This window comes from Apodemus sylvaticus, chromosome 15, assembly GCF_947179515.1.
Source record: "Apodemus sylvaticus chromosome 15, mApoSyl1.1, whole genome shotgun sequence".
Lineage (NCBI taxonomy): Eukaryota > Metazoa > Chordata > Mammalia > Rodentia > Muridae > Apodemus > Apodemus sylvaticus.
The window spans coordinates 4,070,959-4,087,831 of NC_067486.1; the positions used below are offsets into that span (position 1 = coordinate 4,070,959).

The 16,873-nt window shown below is 52.0% G+C and overlaps 1 protein-coding gene across 1 annotated transcript in view; it reads right to left on the minus strand.

Annotated features, from left to right (window-relative positions):
- Positions 1 to 14,544, minus strand: part of Sim2 (SIM bHLH transcription factor 2) — a 41,544-nt gene extending 27,000 nt beyond the window's left edge. Inside the window, exons 1-3 of the mRNA XM_052158751.1 lie at positions 14,295 to 14,544; positions 5,969 to 6,051; positions 3,116 to 3,205 (exon numbers count right to left, since the gene is read on the minus strand). Coding sequence (XP_052014711.1) covers positions 3,116 to 3,205; positions 5,969 to 6,051; positions 14,295 to 14,469 — 348 coding nt within the window. The 5' untranslated portion in view covers positions 14,470 to 14,544. The remainder of the gene's footprint in view (positions 1 to 3,115; positions 3,206 to 5,968; positions 6,052 to 14,294) is intronic.
- Positions 14,545 to 16,873: the final 2,329 nt, after the last annotated feature.

Consider the following 16,873-nt stretch of genomic DNA (forward strand, 5'->3'; position numbering starts at 1 on the left):
TGCCTGGCTTTCCCTCTCCTCTGTGGTGTTAATCTTGAGCAGGAGATGGGTTGGGGTGGGGAGAGTTTGTTGTTGCTTATTTAAACAGCTCACCCGGATCCTCAGACAACAAGGAGATCCCCAGTAGCAAAGGCAGCAGCCGACCGAGTTGCTATGTCTTTAATGTTGCTGACTGGGGCTCACAGACTCACTTAGGAAGAAACCAGTTGTTCTACACAGTTGGTTTGGCTTCACTCTATTTAATCTGTCTTTCTTCAGGGGATGCGAAATCAAAAGGTATCCCCTACAGCCTTCTTGCAACATAGTAGCATGTGGTCCCTCTCCCCTTTCAAAAGTGATGCTACCAAGTTTTATTTCTGGGCCTGATCAAAAGGAAACGTGATACCCAGCTCGTGAGGTTGCCTAGCTTTTCTTCAGCAGAGTTAATCAGGAGCAGGGCGCAGATCTGTCACCTAGCCCATGCTTTGGTTGTTCTTAATTAGAGTGCTCATAGCCAGTCCATCCTATTTCCCATGTGAAAAGAGAAAAATGACCAGGAGGCACTGCCTGGTGGACCAAGCCACCCACTGGAAGCAGTGGACAACCCTAGGCTTCCCCCAGGACCTAGGCTGAGCCACCACATTCCAAATAACCTGCCAGTTCCAGCAGGTACCCGCCAAAGGCTCTAGCCTGGGTTCAGATGCTGCTGCTAATAAGTTACAAGATGGTCGTTCAGTCCCTGACTTGAGAGAGGGTTGGAGGCCTTACTTTATTATCTAAATTATGGTTCCTGGACACGAGGTGCCTGTCTCACTAGACAGTGAAAACTGTAAAATTGATTTGTTTTGACTGCTAGGGAGCTCAGATCTAAGTTTAGTATATTCAACAATAGTGATTTTATTACTTTAAAAGTTGCTGATTGTCAGCCTAAAAGTGCACGGAATGCTTTGGTTTGTTTATGACATTGTTGAAGTGGTTTTGCAGTGGTTTTTACAGATCACAAATGAGAGTGAAAAAATCACCTGATCAAGGTCGTGTGACTACAGATCACGTCAAGAGTTGTGGTAAACCAGTCTGAGTACAGCTAAAGGGCCCCGACTGTTTCTGCATATGATGATCTAGAAATTCATAGAACTATAACAACGGAAATGTGGTTATAGATACAGCCTCCCTCTCTCCCCCTCCCCTCTCTTCCTCCTTCCCTCCCTGCCTCCCCCTCTCCTTTTCTTTCCTGTTTTGAGGATTAGTCCACTTATTGGTCTACCTCTGAGCTCTGCTCCCAGCCCTATAGACTAGTAAATCTCATGTTGTCAACAGCATTTCCAGTCTTACAAGTGTGTCAATCCTATGAGTCAAGTAGGCACAAGAGTTAAGCCTTAGTGAATTGTATTCAGAAGAGCTGATCGTATTTTAAGAAAGAAGAGAGGAGGAAGAGGGGAAGGGAGAGGGGAGTGGAGGAAGAGAGGGAAGGAGGGAGGGAGGAGAAAGTCGGAAATGAGAAGCCTCATTTTTGCTTAACTACAGGAAGAAGCCTGCAGTTCAGAGCCCTCGGGTGTCTCTCAGAGTCCATTCTCCATATTTATCACGAATTCCAGGATCTTCCACCATTGGCTACACTGACAGCTCATAATATAGAGAAACATTTAGTTCCTACCTATATAAAAACTGTGACTTCCCAAACGAGCAAACGAGCTTCTAATGTTTGTATTTATAGCCATAGACAAATGTTCCTCTCAGCCTCAGAGAAGCATCTCTCCACTGGGAGGGTGGTGACTGCGACTGCGCAGACTCACAGACTCGTAGCTGCTCAAGATAAGTAATGCTGACATCCTAGCTCTAAAGGTCCGGAGCGCTGCCGCCGTGGAAGATGGGACTGGAAAGAGCCAGTAAGAGGCAGAAGATGAAGAAAGGCTGCAAACCCATCTTCTGGATGTGCACAACTGCCATCCCCAGCTCATAGCAACTGTGTTGCTGCTATAAAATGCCTTTGCGCTGGATCTGCACAGCAAGGCCCTATCAACCGGATAGTCAGACTGGAATACAGGCGTGGAGGGACTTGGAGGCTCCACCCCCAGTGCCGAGCTATTGGTTCTGATCCCTGAGAGTCCTCGACTTTACTTGTCTACTCCCAGGTGAGTCTGCCAGGCTCCAGTGAGTAGCCTCAGGCCAGGAGTCACACAGAAGCCCTCAGTTTTAAACCCAGTGGGTCACAAAAGAAAACAAGACAGACAGGAATGTGGGAAAGGTGTTCATAGTGACGTGAGGCATAAGAGACATCGAGGGACAGAGTAGTCAGACATGTTAAACATCCAAGAAATCGGTCAGAGAACAAGGTTTTTCAATGTGTCTTGTGACGAGAGCCATGGCTGGAGTGAATGGGAGGGAGCTTTCAGCTTCTCCCCCCCACCCCCCCACCCCCACTCCCCCAGCCCCCCACTCTCCCAGCCCCCCACCAGATGTGCCTTTAGTCCCCAGCAAACTCTCTGGGGATAGACAAGCGGAGCCCAGCTCTTCTTCTAAGGAATTGCACTCTGGGATAAGTTCTGAAGAAATCAGGACCTTGCCAACAGTAGTGAGCTGAATTTTATGACTTTCTGTCACAGAGTATAAAATGCTTACTGAAGCAACCATCGAACTGGAAAAAAACCCCTCAGGAAAAATGACCCTGAATTCCATGGGAACAACCCATGAACCCACCCACCGTTCCCTTTTAGCCTCCCGGGTGAATGCTACACAAACCCAGGTTGAAAGAGAACCTGCCTCTTGCTCCACGGCAAAGCCTGATACCACAGGCAGACAGTGAACACGGACAGAAAGGTCCCCCTTAGGAAAGCTCTTGTTTTGTACCACCTCACATTACTAAGTGACAGATCAGGAAATCTGATTTTAAGAAGATGGTAAAAAGTGATCTCGGAACAGGGCTGACCACAGCTGAGACGAACTGACATTAACCTCAAAGAAAACAGAAAGTAAAAAGTGTAAAATGCAAGTTGAGGAAAGTCCATGGGGGTGGGGAGGGGCTTCACAAGTATAGATCATCCTCATTCATAAAAGCATGCATAAACAGGCTGGGCAACGCTGTCAGGACTGTTAACATTTAATATTTCAGCGGTCCACAGAATCAGACAGTACCTACCTGGGACAAGCCTAGATGGACAGAAGCAGTCTCAGATATATACATGATTTTGCCATCAGAGGCCACCACAAACACAAATCCATCTAGAGTCTGTAAAGAGAAAGAAACAGTGTGAGAGACTGCGGTTAGACATCTCGCAGTGAATCCAGCAACCAGAAGACTCTGGACTGGAGGAGTCTATTAAAATGAGAAGGGCTGGGGTGGGGGTGGGGTAATTGCTCTCAGGGGAAGGGGTTTGCTTAGCATGCCTAGGGTCCTGAGACAAAACTATATTTGTGCATATTTGTTAGGTGAGAGACTAAAAGCCCAGGACCATAAGGACTGCAGGTAACCATGCTCAGAGCCTGATTCCTGAGCCAGGCTCTCAAATGCTTTCAACGCACTTTTAAAACAATCTCACACCCACAGTACAGAGACTGCACAAAACATTTGAGAAGTCCTAACCCGCTCAGCTTGAACGCGGAGGCTTTATTGTTTGGCCTTATTTAGCACTTAGAACGAATCTGATTCCGGCATTCTATGGTTCTTAGGGGAGCATCTACCGCTCCACAGGCTCCTTAATGTGGGAACTGGCAGTGGCTTACGCCCGCTAGGACCAAGCCTTTATTTGCCACGGTTTTCTAGTTACCCCTAAGTACCGTTAGAATAATAAATTCCTACCATTGCCATTCCCTAGGAAATAAAACAAAATGTTCGATTATTCTACCAGACCGTGTCTACAGAATCAAGCATTTAGACTTTGAAAGAGATCAAATGACCTTTGCCAAAGTCGAAAGGAAGAGAGTATCGACTTCTGAAAAATGCAAACAAACCCAATGCAATTCTGATTCTGTCTGAGTTGGATAACCTTCCACAAATAGCGTGAGATTGTAAAAAGTGATCCAGGCAGAAAGAGACTAACAACCACTCCATCAAGGACAAAAAGACTAAATAGTTTTTGAAAAGAAGAAACTGTACTGTAATTTACTCATTCATATTTTAAAATCAGGAAGTTTAAAGGGGGGACAATAAAGTTGCTAAAAGTTCCATACAACTCTCAATTGTAGATCCATAAAAATATCCCAAATTAATTTCTGGCTACGAATTCTATTTTTACAGCATGTAATTGAAACCAGATTACTGTTGGGTTTCTTAAAAAAAAAAAAAAAGAAAGAAAAGAAAAGAAAAACACTCCTTTAAAGGGATGGTTAAAAGAGTAAAGGAGAAGTAAAATGTGAAGATATCCTTAACCTTCTGCGGTATTGAAGTTTGCTACCAAAATTCTTTGCCGCCTAACCTGTCATTCATTACCTTCATTACACTACAGGTAAAAATCACTTTTAAAAACATTTCTCCATTTTTAACTCAGCCATGTTGTGTTTTTCCTAACAGAATCAGTGACATTTCAAATATGAAAAACCAAAAATCAATTTCTAATGTTTTAATCTGAACGCTGGACTGGAAATTCGTTTAAGAAATAACAAATGGATTTCTCACTGTATCTAAGGAAATGAGTGGAAATTTTAAAAGTTGCGATTAAAAACTGAACGTAGCCAGAGGTAGCTTAAACAAACAAAAACAAAAACAAAAGTCTGATCTCAAACGAAGTGTGGAACCTCACCAACTAAGGAATTACCCACACTGAAAACATCCAGGACACTCTCACTATCCACCGAGTTCCTCCTTGGTACCTCAGTTCTTAGATGTCCCTGACAGGAATGTCACTATATGAAAGGGTTTATATATGAATACGCAAAAACAGCCAGCTCCTGGCTGCGACCAACCGTAGAGTGCTCAGGCTTGCGACTGCCACCCTACACGGCCGGCAGGCTGCCATTAAGTTCACTAAGGCTCCAAATACACCCCACGTCCACAGGATGTGCAGTATAAAGGCTACACCCAGGTTTTGTGGCAAGGCTGTTCAAAGATCTGGGGGACTGTGTTGTTGTTTGCTGGTCGCTGACTCTCCCACGTAAGCCATTAGGACTTTCCACAAACTTTTTTTTTTGTAAGAAAACACAAAATAGAAGAAGGAAATGCAAAATAGCCATCAGTGGGCATTTTTTCGGTGTCAGAGACAAATGACAGAGCACGGAGGAATGAATCGCACCGTTGATGGGATTCTGAGGCCAGCATTTGAGATGGGAGGGAGGCGGCGCTGTCCTCAGCTACCCCAGCGGCTGCGGTGGAAGCAACCGCGGGCGCCAGAGCTGCCCAGCTACAACCGCAACCGTGAGGTCGAGATAGCCGTAGAGACCGGGAAAGCTGAGTGCCTGAGGATACCCCATATTTAAATTATTGATATGAGCCACAGAACTGGACCAATTCAGGAATAACATCCTAGTGGATGTTATTTACAACTTCCATGTCTTCAATTTCCCTCTCAGAATAAAATGGGGAAGCGCTGGATGGTGCAGCAAGGTGAAAACATTTTGAAAAGAAGCGAGCATAGGGTGCGGTTTAGGAGCAAGGAGGGCTGAGGACTCGCATTCTGCTAAGGTCACCTCAACTCCAGCAAAGCTAGAGAGCCTGGGCTCTCTGCGTCAATCCGGCTCTGTCTCCCCGAAAGTGACCTGTCTACTTCTGTCAGGGAGCGAAGCTAAAGTGTCCCGGACTTAGACCTGCCCCGGGTGTCGTGCGCCCCAGTTTGGTGCTGGCGGGGTTCAGAGTGTGCATAGCACTGGTCTGACACTGCACTCTGGATTTTTAAGATTCATGCCTGAGTCCTGGTCTTTCCAGACTAGAGGCACTCCAGATGCCTGCGTCCGGGTTCCCAGTCCCCTCATCCCCCCCCCACCCCAACTCTATGGCTTAGAGGCGCCCCGGGAACCCTTCTCACATTCGAGGGCGAGAACTCTTGTGCTGTGGCTCTACCTGCAGCAAATGGGATCCCAGCTCTTTAGCCACGCTGTCCAGAGGCCCTGCTCGGCTCGGCTGTCCCCATGCGTCTCCTAGACCTGAGAAAGGGGAATAAAGCAGAGAATTTAATTGCAGCACCATAGATGCCAGGGCTCCAGGCCAGGCACGAGGAAATCCACCCACCCAGCCTGTGCGCCCTCAGCTCCAACCTCTGCTGGCACTCCCTGACCCCCTGCGTCCTCAGTGACTCAGCTATGTGGGGGGCTTAAAAACCTAAATGCCCACAGCGGGGGAGGTGCATGCTTTTAATCCTAGCACTAGCGTGAAGGAAGCAAAGGCAGGAGGATTTCTGAGTTCGAGGCCAGGTTGGTCCAAGAGTGAATTCAGATAACCAGGATCACAGAGAAATCCCATTTCAAAAAAGAATGCACACACTCACGCACACATACACCGCAAACACACACACACACTAACAAACAAGACAACAACAAAAGCCTGAGGATAAACTTCCGCCGGGCCCCAATTCTGGCGCCCCCTCCCCTGGGCATCCCAAGCCCGTCGTTGTCGGGTTCATTGCTCCCGAGGGTCGTGGTTCTGAAATTGCTGTTTTATTTTAAATGCCACAACGTAATCTAATCTGCTTTAAAATTGGCCATCCTGTAAGCCAAACGGGGTATCGATTTGACTCGTAAATACTCCCCCGAGGATCTGCGAGGCTGCCCTCTTCCCACTTCATCGAGCGCAGCCTGCAAAGATCACCAGGTCCTGTGACCCTGTCTTCTGGGCGCTTACGGTTTCTCCTGGAAGCCGGTCATTTTCAATCCCAGAGTCCAGGCTCACTTGGTTGGCTTTTCTGGGCACTTGTCTGTTCTCTCCATCCCTTCCACCTACAGGGGATCCTTTAAGAGCTGAGGCTTACCACCATCTCCCTCCCACCCTAGAGTGCACGTGGGAAAAGAAAGCCAGGCCCTTCTGAGTCTTCCTCTCCCCACGGCCCCAGAGTCGGCTGCTGAGGGCAGGCAGAGGCTGCCTTTTTGTAGGCTGGTGACCAGAACCTCAGCCGGAGCTCGGAGCTCAAGGCTTCTTCGCCCCACACCCAAAAAAAACCCGCTCTTTCCCAGAATAGAGGCAAGTCCGTGGGTCCTCTGGGGAACTGCAGAAGTAGGCCAAATCTCTACTTGCTTGTGTGCCTTAAATGTGGGGCCACACAGATCAGGGGCATCTTGATAAGGCTGATCACTAACTAAGCACACACCCTGGCCGGCAAACCTTGTGGCTACAAAATCCCTCAATATGGACAGCTTTAAGTGGGTTCCTTAAGAGTCACTGGTGACGTGTGGCATCTGAGCCTCCAACTAGGAAATAGAAAATGGACCTTGATATACAGCCCATGTGTCCTGAAAACTAAAAAGGGGGTAACCTCTAATTTCTGCTCCCAGAGAGAAGTGGCTGTTTACACATATCCTCCCGTGCCTTGGTCCTAGCTCGGCATCCCTCTGCCTCCACTCACTAGCAAGGGTGGCTCTGTACCAGCTTCCCTCCAAGCACCCCACGCTAATCTCCCTGAGCACCATTTGCTTTGGGCTAGGTACTTTGTTTTGTGGGAGGAAAGCTGGGGTATTGGATCTTTATCCCCATTGAAACAGACACGGGCAGAAGGGAGGTCTACAACCTCCGGAGGCTCACAGAGAAGAACGAATTTAGTAAGGATCCAGGAAACTTAGTTTCTGGAAATGGACAGATGTGTCCTGGTGACTGTCCTCCCCCCTCTCCCTGGCCTTTCTGGGTTTGGGTGGTAGATAGAGCCATAGAGCCACCCCAGACTACACAAAGTTGCTTCTCTTTCTTCTCTTTTCCCAGAGTCTTAGGAGACTCTTCCCATTTCAGAATGATCTCCCCCCAGAAGCCCCTTCCCACTTCCTGGAAAACCCCCAGAAGGCTGTGTCTCCACAGCAGCGGAGCCCAGGCACATAGGACTCTTTTCGGTATAATTCAAATACCTGGATTGTTTTGTACCTCACTATTCTTCTCCTGTAACTTCTTGAAAATGCGCCTCTTTTAGATCTGGCAGGAGGTGGCTGGGCTGCAGGGACAATTCCTCCACCCCACCCCACCCTAGCCCCAGTCACCTCATCCCCGGGAAGTGGCTCTGCCAGCTGTCCCATTAGGAACCGCTGTGGGAGAGGTCTTCTCACTCAGCCCATAAAAGTATACTTTGGGTTGTACTTAGGGATGGAATAAAGTAAGGTTTGTCATGAAAGCAAGAGTCTTGATCCTGGAAAGTGATAGTACACCCCTGAAAGCCGGGCGCCAGGTAAGTGGCTCTTACTTAGACCCAACCAAGGGATTTATGTATTTATTTGAAAAGTGAGGGTGCCCCAGGGTTCATAGTTAGTGGTCTGTGTCACTGAACCCTAAACCTGCTTCTCCCCTGGAAGGGCACACAAAGCCCCACCCCCACCCGCAGCTTCTCAGTCTTAAGATTGGGCTCCCCACAGCTGTCCTCTACAGGAGAAGTCAGGGAGCCCCCCAGGCAGAAGGCCAGATTGCATGGAAAGGCCCCAGGGAGAGATTTCTGAGACCACTGGGGAGGGAGCCACGCCCATGTGCTCATTTCTTGTGGCTTCCTCTGACATCCTGGGGTCAGCACTTGCTCCATATTGCCTGCCCTCCGGTTAAAGCTTACAACTAAAGCTTAGCAGACTTACCAACAGCAAGAAGCTAAATATGGTCCCTCCTCTCTCGGCCCTTTGGTCAGTTGGTCAACAAAGGACTCCTGATCAAGTATGAGGGTCTCAGCCAGGCTCTTGGAGGCTCCTCCAGATGCAAACCACAAACCACAAGCCTCTGGGAGGCTGGCTGCCCACTTGCAACTCAGATGCAAGGACCCTGGGTTTGCACACACCATTGTACCAACAAGCAGAATCCTGACCAGGAAGAGGTCCTGATCAGATTAAGGCCTGGGCACTGGTGAACACGACGGGGCTCCACACCCTTCTCTCTCACCCCTCAACACTGGGTGTCTAAAAAGTGGTGACAAAGGGGCTCCCCATGAAGGTCCTGTGAAATTAAATGGAATTAAAACCTCCCTCCATCTGTGGAGGGAACTGTCTGCACCCCCCAAAGAAAGAAGAGACTATAAAACCCAGTCAGGGAGCCTCCTCTCACATCAGAGAGCTGGCTTCCTGCTCCCCCCACCGCCCCCACCTCATCCCTGGTGTTTAAGGCTTCTCATAAAGCTTGACCTTCAGGCCGCCACAAGACCTCTAACCTGCTCAACTCTAAACCTCATCTTCTTGGGACTAAAGTTAAGGAGAATGGGAGTGGGGAGCACCAGGAAGGGAGCTTCTAAGCCCTTGCTACATCTAATGACCCCTGCTCCTCCCTTCTATGTCATCCCCTGGTCCTCCCTTCTATGTCATCGCCAGGCCAGCCTCCCCTCCTCCAAATAGCACTGTGGTAGAGTGGGGAAGGGGGTATGCTCCTGGGGACAGCAACTTCAAACTAGTTCCAGGCCACAGAGACTGTCCAGACTGCAAATCAAGCCTGTCAGAATGGGTGGGGGTGAGGAGCCAGCCCCCTCACAGTATCTACTACAAGGATCTGTAGCACACCACACACATACACACACATGCACACACACACACACACACACATACACACACAGAGAGACATGCACATGCATGCACATGCACATACACAGACACACATGCACGCATGGAATCCTTGCCCTGGATAGGGCTTGGTGGCTGCCATGGCTACAGTCTCTGCAGGATTATAAAGACTTGAGATCTGGCCCTCTGGCTTGTTCCCCTGGAGAGGCCATGCTAGTTTCTCTTCTCCAGTGCACTGGTGCCCCTACCTTAGAGTCCCTCTGCTCTCTCCCAGGTCTCTAAAAAGGCCTTTCCTGGCACCAATCCCCATTTCAAATCAGAGGGCCAAGAGATAGGTTTAGGGTTTAGCTGTGGGGGAGTGAGTAGGGATGCCCCAAGGGGGCCTCCTTGGGTCGGTGGGACAAGGAAGGAGTTGGCTTCAAGCTTTGGGTGTCCTGCCACAGGCTAGAATATACACATGCTGACCCCTGAGATAGCAACCTCCAAGGCTGAATATAACACTTAGCTTTAAGTGTAGGATTCAGCCCCACCAGTGGTTCCCCCGGAGAAAGGTACCTGGCAGAGCCCAGAATCCGTGGGGGAGCTCTCTTTCTCTGAGCTGCATTCCCACCCTACCCAGTTTCTTAGTCTGCAGTGCCAGACTGTCTCTCCTGCTCCAAAGCCAGGGGCTACATAGTGGGCAGCGGCTGCACCAGCACCAACCCGGGAGCTTCAGGCCTCAAAGTGCAAATAAAGAGATGGTTGTAAAGACAGATGGGCATGCACGCATAGGCATAGGGCAAGAGTGTCCTCGCCAAAGTCTTGAAATCAAATAATTTTGATCTGAGAAAGCATGACTTAAGCCCAGTGCCTGCTGGGTATTTTGACAGAGGTGAGGGGGTGTGTGCAATTAAATTTAAACTCCAAAGAATCCAGTCGTTGGTAAAACTCAGACGTTGAACACCACCTTCCCCTACCCGTGTGTGTGTGTGTGTGTGTGTGTGTGTGTGTGTGTGTGTTGCTTTCTCTTAAGTACATTGGGATAGGCACCTATGCCTTCTCCCCTTCCCATGAAAAGATGGGACTGGAGACTCCTGGTCCTGAGCCTAGCCTTAGGCCAGTCTCTCCTGCCAGGGTCCACACTAATGGGAAGCTCACTCGGGCTCTTCCGGAGGAGGTGGATTGGTGGAATCTACAGCAGGGATGCTCTGGCTCTGGCTGGTAAAAACTAGCCACTGAGATCTGCCCCATATTTAACAGAAGCTAGGTCACACTACCCAGCACAGCTCAGGCTGTGCCACAGCTGTTTACCCACCCTCAACCACGCACTGAAGTGTGCCTGCTTCTTCCTTATGTCTAGCCCTTGCTACAAAGCCAGCCTTGATGAGATGTCCCCCATATCAGTTTAGCATTGGAAAGAATGCAGAGAGGTAGAAAGGAGAGGTCTTTAGACACAAGTCAGTTGCCCCCACCCCACCCCTACCATTCAGGTGTTACTGGGCACGACAACAAGGTGGTTTTTCCATTTCTGTTGCAAGATTCCTTTGCTTTTTCTCACTTGTGTCCACAATAGTGCTGTGCAATAGCGGGTGTACCCAGTGGGCCTGTTTTACAGAAGGCAGAACAGCCTTCAAGCCCCTGGAAAAACTGGAGGCATTCCCCAAGCTGCAGGACACCTCGCTGCCTGACTCCAGTTTCTCTTTCTCCTGGCCTCTGTACTGCTGGGGTATAGGCACCTATCATTGCCTGCCACGCAGTTAAGGCATAAGCTGGACTGCTGGTTGTCCGCCTTTGGCTTCACATTCCCCAGCTAGAAAGGGTTCCACTGCCGCAGTGGTTCTTCACTTGTGGGTCATGATTCGTAAAAGTATCAAAATTACAGTTATAAAGTAGCAACGAAAATAATTTCACGGTTGGGATTCACCACAGCAGGAGGAACTGCCTTAAAGGTTGTAGCACAGAGACCCAGGCTCTGAGGTGTTCTACTTTATTCTTCCCATGCTCAAAGCCCCACGCTGCTCTTTTAGATTCTTTACCCAGTAAGCACTCTTGCTCAAGGCAAAATCAGATTTGGTGGGTGGAGTATTTTCAATTTTTGTGGGAGAACTGAACTAAAGGTCTTGCTGGTGTCCAGTACTGCCCTGGCCACCAAGCCCCCCTGGAGAGCCAATGTCTTGATTTGACCTCTCTGCAGCAGTCCTCAGCCGACCTGGTTTCCCCCCAAAACAGGTTAAATCAATTACAAGAAGAATACCTCTGGAGAAGAGAGTACATTATGTTGCATAACAGAGGTACTGCGTAACAAAAAGAAAATGACTGCTTGGGACTGTGTGGGAACGGGTGTCATCACACGAAGTGAGAGGGCAGGGACTCCCTTACCCCCTAGGCTACCTTTTCTCTGCCTGTATTCCTGTGGCTTCATTGGTCGAAAGGGGTGTCGAGGGTTGGGGTATGGCTTTCTTCCTTCCCACAATTTCAGAGCCATTTCTAGGGCTAAATGGTACTAGGCTGACTTGACACCTTCAAGGAGTATCAACCTTTAGAGTCACCTTCTCTGAAGCAAAGGTGCCCCCCCCCCCCCCACTGCCCCAGTTGGGCAGGGTCTGAGCAATGCACTGGGAGCACTTGCTCCGGGCAGCCCCCACAGAAGGCCTTCTCCTGCAGGAACCCAGGACGCAGTCAAGTGCCTTCACGTGCACGCCAGACTAAGAGCTTAGTTAAATGGCTTCCGTGCTGCACACACGGCAGAGTCCCGGCTTTTGGTAGTCTTTGCTGGCCAGCTCCCAAACAAGAATAGTTTAGTTAGTCCTTTGCCCGCAGTCCTCCCCTGCCAGCTTATCTCTGGTTTGTTTGAATGAACTGACAACATACCATTTTACTCTTTCAATAATTTCTATTTTTAAAACCCGGTATGGCTGGACGAGGCAGGGGGCCTGATCTCCATGCCTGTTTTGTAATAAGCAGATACAAAGGCTCTTTGCAGAACATGAACTAACACCACTCTTCCCGGTGGAAAGGAGACCAAGGAAAAGCTGTGGTACAAAACCCAATTTTAACTTTTCACTGAAACTTCACCCAGCAGGAAATCACCTCTGCTTCTCAAACCAAGGCATTGGATCAGGGACTTTCTGCACAGGGAGAGAAATCCCGAGGAACGTTCCTTGGGCCCAGCTGGGTATACTTTAGGACCGTTGGTGCTCTCCAAGGCGGGCCTGGAGGGCAGAGGCCGAGCCACCGCCTCCCAGGTGCTCAAAGTCCGCGGCTGGCGCTTATTCCCGGGCCCTCTGGGGCTGCAGGCTGCACCCACCTCACCACTGTGGTGGAAGAAAATTCAGCTAAGACTCAGACAAAGTAAACACGGGCTTGTGGGAGGCAGTCACAGAGGGCACTTACTGATTTCGGGTGCAGCGGCCCCCGCAACAGCAATGGTGGAGGAGCCCTGTGGCCGAGGGACACCTGTCGCCACCGGACCAACGACTCTTCAAATCCCTGTCTTCCTTCCGCGGTGCTAACTGTTCAAGAGGCCTGCCTGCTTTGCACTACCAGCACCAAGCCTGGAAGTCCTGGAGACAACAGGCCTCCGAGCCCGGTGCTGTCTGACAATGTCAGAATTCCTCGCCCGGCCACAGACACCAGACCCGATTCTCTGCGGTGCCTGACCCAGCCGCCTGTCACCCGCTGGAGCGTGTCCACCCAGCAGGCCGCTATTTCCTACAAACCGGAGTCAGTCCGCAGGAGAGCTGCGGCCCGGTGTAACGCTTTTAAATCCCGAAATGTTACACACTCGGGCCCTCCCGCTGCTTTTGAAATAATCCCTTTTCTCTTAACGGCAGAGTCCAAGTTTATCCAGTTTCTTTTCTCCTGTCCGGATCATTTTTCCCAAAGCAAAGGGAGGCGAGTTGGGAAAACGATATCCGAGACTCGAATCTGCTCCCAAGTAACGCTCGGATCGGCAGCAGCGTTGGCCTGCCGTGTGCGGGCCTTGTTGTGCATCCAGCTACTTGTAGAGGGTAGAGCAGCGAGTCCCTTTCCACCAGCAGAAAAAGAGAGAAATGGAAAGAAAAAAAAAGCAGAGGCGCGCGAGAGAAATAGAGAGAAAGGAAAAAATAATGAACTGAGAGAGGAGAAGAAGAAGAAGAAGAAGAAGAAGAAGAAGAAGAAGAAGAAGAAGAAGAAGAAGAAGAAGAAGAAGAAATGGAGAAAGAAAGAAAGAAAGAAAGAAAGAAAGAAAGAAAGAAAGAAAGAAAGAAAGAAAGAAAGAAAGAAAGAAAGAAGGAAGGAAGGAAGGAAAGAAAGAAAGAAAGAAAGAAAGAAAGAAAGAAAGAAAGAAAGAAAGAAAGAAAGAAAGAAAGAAAGAAAGAAAGAAAGAAAGAAAGAAAGAAAGAAAGAGCAGCATGGACTGGCATGGAAGGAAGAAAAAGAAAGCCAGTGAGAGGAGGGGGCCGGGAAGGGAACGGGAAAGAACGGCCCAAACGAACTAGCCTGCCCGTGCCAGCTTGGCAAACACCAAGCCAGGGACGACGCTTGGTTTTCCCGACTCTGCCCGGGCTTATAGGTGATAGGATCGCCTGGCCCGGCGCAGCTCGTCCCTCCGCCTTAGCCTAGGCCCGGGCCGAAGCCCCGGCGCGGCCTCCCCAGACGCAGCCACAGAAGCCAGGAGGCCGCGCGGGCTTGGCGCACGGAAGCCTCCTTTCTGCAGCCGGCCGCCCAGCTCCCCCGCGCCTCCGCACGCCCACCTGCAGCCTCACCTTCCGGGAAGACCGCGCGCATCTTCAGGTAGCTGGTGGTGAGTCGGATGATGGACGCTTTGTCCAGCTGCGAGGTGATGGCCGAAGGCAGCGGGAGCAGCTTGGCCAGCTCGTAAAACTCGCCATTTTCCTTCTCCCTCCTGGTTTTAGCCGCATTTTTGGACTTCTCCTTCATCGCGCCTCAGCTCTGGGCATATTAGACCTCGCTGCGCTCCAGGCCCGCGGAGTCCCGCTTGGGCTGCGGCAGCCGGGAAGGGGACAGGGATGCCAGGGGTCAGGTGAGTGGGGGCGGGGGGTGCCGGGCTCGGGCAGGTGCGGGGGACGAGCCTGGAGCACCCACCGGCTTCTGCACGGGCGCCAGCCCTAAGTCGGTCGCAAACCAGCTGCGCAGCCCCCTCTCTGCCTGAGGCTGGAGGATGGACGGTCCTGTGTGGACCTGCTTCCAGCTCGCTCTTCCTTCTTCTCTCCAGATTCTCGGGCCTCAACCTTCCTGGGGCTGTGGTTGGCGGGCAGGCAGGCGGCGAGCCTGTTTAGTCCTTAAAGGAGGGCTTGCACCCGCTGCCGCGAGGGCCCGCGGAAGGCAGGGGCGGTAGCGGCGGCGGCGGCGGCGGCGGCGGCCGCGGAGCCATTGAGCGGGAGCGGAGCGAGGTGGCAGTGGCGGGAGCCGAGCCTGAGCTCGGTGCGCTCTCCTGCCCTCCCCTGCTGTTCCGGCTTCCTTAGCCCGGGCGTCCGGAGCCCGCGATCGGTAGCGGGGCGCTGCTGCTCCGCGGTCCACGTGTGACCGAGTTGCGTTTGTTTATGGCGGACCCGCCTTCGGGCGGAGACTTCGCTGCGCGGGGCCGCCGCGGGGGGGGGGGGGAGGGGAGGGGGCCGCGGCGGGGGCGGTGAGTCTCGCCTCTGACCCCCGCCGCGGCCGGGGAGTCGCCGGCGCGCCTCCGAGTCGCCACCTCCAGGGACTGTGCCCAAGAGAGACCGGGCGCGCTCCCGGGGTAAGGTAAGCCGGGCGAGTGCTCGGGAAGCGTCGCGCCTACCAGTTCCGCGGTTGAGGAGCTGGACCTGGGATCGAGGCTGGGCGGCCGGTGCCGGGGAGAAGGAAGGAGGGAGGGCTTCAGTGGCAGGTTTCCACCGAGGCTCCGGGCAGGTCACCCGCAGGCGCGGCCCAGAAAAGGCGGTGCGAACAGCTGGCCAAGCGCCCGGCGAGGGGGGTGGCAATCCTGGTCCCACACACGCACATTCCTTGGGTGGCCGGCCCGCGAGCCTAAAGGGGTGGCCCGAGGAAAAATGGCATCTCCCCCCCCCACACACACACACTCATCCACACGCACGCGTGCACGGAAGTGACCTTTTCGCCCCTTCTCTTCTAGAAACCAGGGTGAAAAGAGACTGGCGCCTTCTGGAGAAGAGAGAGAGGCCGTGGGCGCACGGGGTGGGCACGCGGGGCCGCTGAGCCCAAGGGGTGCTAGCGGGAACAGGGCAATCGACTTTGGGCCAAAGCTTCAGGGTGACCATAGTAAAACCAGGGTCACCGGCGCTGGTGCGACCCTCAGAGGTGGAGCAGAGGCAGTTGGCGAAGGGAGACTCAGTCACCTAGTGCAAGCATTCTCCCACTGAGCCACACTAGGTTAAATAATCTTGGGGCGTCTTCCCCGCTGCTGAGGCCCGAATAGGTGCGGGCGCTTTAGTCCCGTCGAGCACCCGGCGGTGGCGGTCCCTTGAACCGACCCCACTTCTCTTTGGAGCCTGAATCTTCCGACGCGGGTCAGATGCCACTTCCCAGGCGTCTTGGATCCCAGACAGAGGCGCAGAGAGGCCTCGGGACAGTTCTTTTTGTAGTTGTGGTCCCCGTGGCTCTCTTTGGTGGCTCTAAAGCTATGGGATTCAGGGAGTGTGACCTTGGGAACCCGACAGGAGATTTCCGCGTCCTGGTCACTACCCCATTCCTCTCCCTCCAGTCCTCTCCCAAGTCTGAGAGAAGTTTGCAGGTCGACCTGCAGACTCCCCTCACCCGCGCTGGGAGAGCTGGGCCTCCTAACCACTCGCGTGAAGCAGATTCTTCTGTCCATTTCCTGGGACCCCATTTGAAAACTCAAAGTTCGAAGGCCTTAAAGAAGTTGTAGATTGCTGTGGTCTTCGCCGCGCGGTGCACAAACCCTGGCCTTCCGCTCCTTAATTAAAAAACAAAAAACAAAACGAAAACATCAGCGCGCTACGTGGTGCGAAGTCGCAGCAGGCGGGAGAACCGAGGAGCCTTCGCTTTGCGCTTCGGAGTTTGGATATGGGTTCTACGCTTGCTGGATTTTCTGGGTCCTGCACTAGTACGAGGTCGGGGCAGTTTCCCGGTGGCGCGGGTACCCATCCCCAAATTTGCAGCCCTGGTGGGGAATTCGGTGGGGTATTGTGCCTTTAGCCGCTCCGGACAAGCACGGGCTGCGGACCCACCCTGCTGCCGCGGACCCACTCCGGCGCCGCTTCGCAGGCCTCCGTGGAATGCGCCCCTGCACTCTGCAGCTACGATAGGGTTTAACGCTTCTCCCACGCCCAGGACTCCCGACCCTCAATTATGGACTCCTGAGAATTCC